The sequence below is a fragment of the Alosa pseudoharengus genome, unplaced genomic scaffold, assembly GCF_046254945.1.
Source record: "Alosa pseudoharengus isolate Yale_2024_CS ecotype anadromous, Long Island Sound unplaced genomic scaffold, YU_APseudo_1.1 YU_APseudo_1.1_scf_8, whole genome shotgun sequence".
Lineage (NCBI taxonomy): Eukaryota > Metazoa > Chordata > Actinopteri > Clupeiformes > Clupeidae > Alosa > Alosa pseudoharengus.
The window spans coordinates 10,332,750-10,337,402 of record NW_027468870.1 but is presented as its reverse complement, the minus strand read 5'-3'; the positions used below and the strand labels follow the sequence as shown (position 1 = coordinate 10,337,402).

Below are 4,653 nucleotides of genomic sequence, written 5' to 3'. Positions count from 1 at the left end.
GGCTCGTGCTCACTAGAAGGCTGTAGAAAGCCCTGCGATTGGCCAGCAGCAGTAGAGGCGTGGTTTGTGAGGCTTGGGGTTTATATAGCCTGCTGTATGGAAGGTAGGTTAGAACTGTCGAAATCTCCTGGGAAGACACTCCTGCGGACCGTCCCCGTCAGCACCTAGACTTCCTTCATTTGAATTCTACACTTGCAATCCACGGTTTAAGGATTAGGACAGCGGAACCTGCAAACATGAAGCTGCAGCCTGCTGTTCACCACGTCAAAATAGACCGCAAGGTAAGGCCAGAATTCCCACAGTGACATCCCATTACTATACTGTTGTTTTATTGTAGACTTTGTCAGTGTTAGTACTGATTTTGAGAAAAGTTCATGTAAAATGTCATATTGGGCCGGTGACAGTTTCCTGTAAACTACTGAACATGTAGATACATGTGTTGAACTGTTGTTGCTGGTCACTCCTGTGAATCTGGACCTCATGGTTTCTTTTGACCTCCAGCTCCTGAAGCCTCAAGTTGAGAGGAGGAGGCGGGAAAGGATAAACCGTTGCCTAGAAACACTCAGTAAGATGCTGATGCAAGACCGTAAGAACCAGGTATGAAGGCACCTCCTGATCTCTTTTTGAATCTGGGATTTGTAAAGTAACAACTAAAATTCTAAAGGAATCTTGATTTAAACATCTTTTCTCTCTTTCCCTCTCTCTCTCTAGAAAAGAACTGAGAAAGCAGAGATTCTGGAACACACTGTAGCTTTTCTGAGGAGCAACAGTGACAGCAACAACTCCCACAATGGCTTCTCCACCTGCCTGAAAAGAGCCTCTGAGTTCCTCCAGACAACAGAACTGGCCTCAAATCAGAAGCTGGTGCTGTCATCAAGACTGGACATGGTTGCTGTCCACCAGCATCATCATCATCATCCTCCTCTGAAACAGGACGTCCAGTCACCCCTTTCTCCAGCCACCACCTCCAAGTCACTGAGCCCCAAAAGCTCAACTTTAAAAGCTGCGTTGTGGAATCCCAGATCACCTCCCTCCATGTCCACGGTCTCCCCCTCCCACAGACGCCTGCTGACCCCAAACTCGCATGTCCAACCATATACACAAGCTTCCAGCTCCATCACAGCAGGCTACACACGGATTGGGAAGGGAGGCTGTTGTCCCCGGCAACTCTTGCCACCAGCCCAGCCCATGTGGAGGCCATGGCCTTAAGCAGTCAATCACGCCTGTAGCCTGGCAACCACTCTTCTCTAGTTGATGGACAGATGCATGGAAAGAGAAAGAGGGGAAAAGACTTCTGATGGTCAAATTCAGAGCCCACTGGCCTGCTTGTGGCTGACACAACATTCCTCTGTGTAAATATATGTATGATTCACATGTCATGTATGTGTATATCACAGTTTGAATTTGAAGCTTGGAGTCACATTTGTTGTGACAGCATTTTGCACATTGTTAAGGAAAAGGCTGAGAGTTTTAAAAAGTTGATTGTTCGCAGGAAAAATGTAGTCCACAGCCAAAAAAACGACCAAAACATGTCATCTTGAGGGGTTCCAAACAGGGCTCCTCCAGGGAGACATTCATGACATTTCAGCCTGTTAGCTGGTTATTAACAGTGTTGTTGTTTTTTTTTTAGATAATTTATTATACAAGCCTTATTTTGCACATTTTACTATTTATTGTTCATTGTTGCCTGTTATTTTTCTAAAATATTATTTTGTATATTTTGATACGACAAAATAAATCCATGGGAAAAGAATGAATGTGTTGGTACATCTTCATACATGAACGGCATACAACGGCATATCTCTCATCATCTGTCTATTATGCATGTTAAACAAGTAAGAAACAAATAAGACAAGAAACTGGTTCTCCAAATACATAACTGTAAGCTGGTGTCACCGTGGGACCCAGCGCTGTTAGCCGCTTGCGCACATAATGGGGATATCAAAGCGTCCTCAGACACACGTCCGCTGTTATGTAAACTCGTGCTGGCACGTGTTGCCCATTTCCCTGCGATGAGAGTTCACTCCCGCAACATGTGGTGGCGCGTGCTTGGCGGCACTTCAAAGGATGAGCTCTAGTGGGAAGCTTTCTTCGACCTTTGCGAACAACCTTTCGAATGCGACGAGACACCTACAAAGCTATCAATTTAACAAGGCTTCCGCTTCAGACGAGACACCAGGGCACCAAAATGTGTCAAAATCGCCACGGCCTACTTTTGATCCTAGAAATGAAAGACTTTCATGTGCAATTAGCCCAGGAGACAGCTGCTATCGGTTGGCTGTTTTTAGAAAAACAAGCGTTTTTAAAAGTGGGTCATAAATTCCAGGCTAATAGTTTATAGTTGGAAGCCTGAAATAAATGCATAGATAGATAGATAGATAGATAGATAGATAGATAGATAGATAGATAGATCTGTGTTTTAGAGAGAGAGAGACGCGCAAAGTAAAAAAGGCAAGAGACACGGTCCTGTGTAGTTCCCATGAGAGCACTGGCAACACGCAACAACGCGTGCCATTTCGCGCACTGGGAGTGTCTGAATGGCAATTAGCAATTTGGCCAGTGATGTCAGCCCTTTCTCAAACACCTCTGGCTTACACTCTTTCTCACGCAAACACAAACTCCGTCTCTGTCTCTGATGTATTAAATACGTATTTCCCAACCGTTATAGTTTACTGGCAGAAGCTGTACCCGAGCCAATGGTTGTGTGTGAGTACACATGAGAGAAGAACACTTGACAAGTACATGGCAAACGAATACATTTCTATTACTTAGGCTACTCAGAAACTCTCTGTGTGAGAGAGTAAGTGTGTGTGTTCTCACATTTCGAAAGTGCTAGCTGACCTGTTCCCACGGGAATGTTCTAGTCAACCTGGTTTATTTGTGTGCGTGTATATAACTTGCGTTGAGTGTGTATGTAGCCTACTGACCATTGGCCACAGGAGGCTTACGTAGATGTTTAGAACCCAACGGCTGTATGTATAAAAGTTAGGCTTCTTTCCGTCTGCATTAAGCATGGGACCCAGCAGTGATATGTGCCATCCTTCATAACAGGAAAGAATGTAATAGCCTACTATCCCACAATTCTTTGTGGCAAAATATAAAGATTCATATCAACTGCATCTACCATTACATAATTACGTAGCTGTAAGTGCAGTTGGGCTTCCCTACATCCTTATGAATTCTCGTTCACATCTGTTGTTAATGTTATGAGGTTTTCCATGTGGAAAACCAAACCCCTGAGTCACTACTGAGTAGTGTCAGTGGCCACTGACTGGATCCCTGATGGCACAACAGTGACCTCTGCTGGTTAAATCAGTTCTATAGCAGGCCTCTGCTGTCTGGTGTGTGCTGTTTACCTGGACTGGATATGAACTATAGAACATCTCACACCCAGACTGTCTTTATATGTCACTTTTCCGTGTGTGTATTGGATGGAGGGGGGCTGTGGCCTGTGAAGAAACTGTGGGAATTGTAGAAATCTGGGGTATTTCTGTATGTATTCTGATGTGTTCATCTGTGTTACTTTTGTGTTACTGTGTGTAGTATACAACAGGGAGAGGTTCATATTATTGTACATAACTGTGCCTTAGGCCTGTGTACCAGCAGGAAGGTCATACAGGCCGATGTTTAGGAACATCTGAGGAACATCAGTGATAACATGGGCCGAGGGAGACAGCATGTCTGCCTATTCGGGCTAGTATCTCCATCTGGCCAGGGCCGGGTTTTGTACAGTGGTTGGTACCTTCCACGTTGGCATGATTTACGTTGATATGATTTTAGTATAACAGGCTTTGTCTCAGGTTTGGACTTCGAGACGGATCGAGGAAGCGACTCGGGGAGCATCTTATGCCAAGACGCTCAGCAGCAGCCCGCTTCTACTAACTACCACACCTGTTAGACTCTGTGCAGTTTTACTGTTTGAGACTTAGCCTGTGCTCGGTTAGTGAGTGATGTACCATCTACAATAAATTATTTTGATCACCGATCCTGATCCAGCCGTCAAGCTTTATTGACCATCTTCAATACAGACATCAGAACTAAAACACAACGCAAAACGATCGTGAATCCAACATTTGGTGCCGTGACCCGGATGCAAGAGGAGGGGGAAGACGAGGACATCCATTCGGCGAGGTCAGATTGAGTCTTCGGGTTCAAACAGACTTCGGGTTCAAACAGACTTCGAGGGCAGATTTTGAAACTTCACATCTGTTAGAAGAGTCTATTTTGGGCCCCAGGCTGACGTGACCAACCCCAGCTGGAAGCCTACCAAGAGGGAGGACGCTGTGTGCGTGTGCACCCGCCGCAGTGAAGAAACTCTGACCAGGTGAAAGCAAAGAGTTTTTTCTCCTCTGTGCGTGAAAAGAACCAAGAGTAAAGTTAAAAAATAGACATAATTTAGGGAGTAAATTAGAATTTTTTTGATTTAAAGCTGCACATTAATGAGAGTATTGAAGTTTGTGTCATTAAGTGTTTTGACAAGTAACATACCTATATACCTATATCAATGATTGATGAGCTCTAGATGTCATTGGATATAAGAAGTTTTCTGATAAAAAGTAAACGGTTAAAGTGTACACATATTTTGGGTAATTGGAATAGATTCGTGAACGAATTAAAAGAAGTAATCGATTAACTACGGACAAGCTTGGGGGA

At 44.3% G+C, this 4,653-nt stretch overlaps 1 protein-coding gene across 1 annotated transcript; it reads left to right on the top strand.

The window, feature by feature from the left end:
• The first annotated feature begins 236 nt into the window (after positions 1–236).
• On the top strand, positions 237–1,209 carry LOC143112138 (transcription factor HES-7-like). Its single transcript, XM_076274390.1, has 3 exons — positions 237–281; positions 502–597; positions 712–1,209. Exons 1-3 carry the CDS (start codon positions 237–239, stop codon positions 1,207–1,209), a joined length of 639 nt encoding a protein of 212 aa, XP_076130505.1.
• The last annotated feature ends 3,444 nt before the right edge of the window (positions 1,210–4,653 follow it).

Bases quoted from the DNA above. Each gene is read 5' to 3' on its own strand.
- LOC143112138 (XM_076274390.1), top strand. From the start codon at position 237: ATGAAGCTGCAGCCTGCTGTTCACCACGTCAAAATAGACCGCAAG. The intron at 282-501 runs GTAAGGCCAGAA...TTTGACCTCCAG, and splicing joins ACGTCAAAATAGACCGCAAG to CTCCTGAAGCCTCAAGTTGA. The intron at 598-711 runs GTATGAAGGCAC...CTCTCTCTCTAG, and splicing joins TGCAAGACCGTAAGAACCAG to AAAAGAACTGAGAAAGCAGA.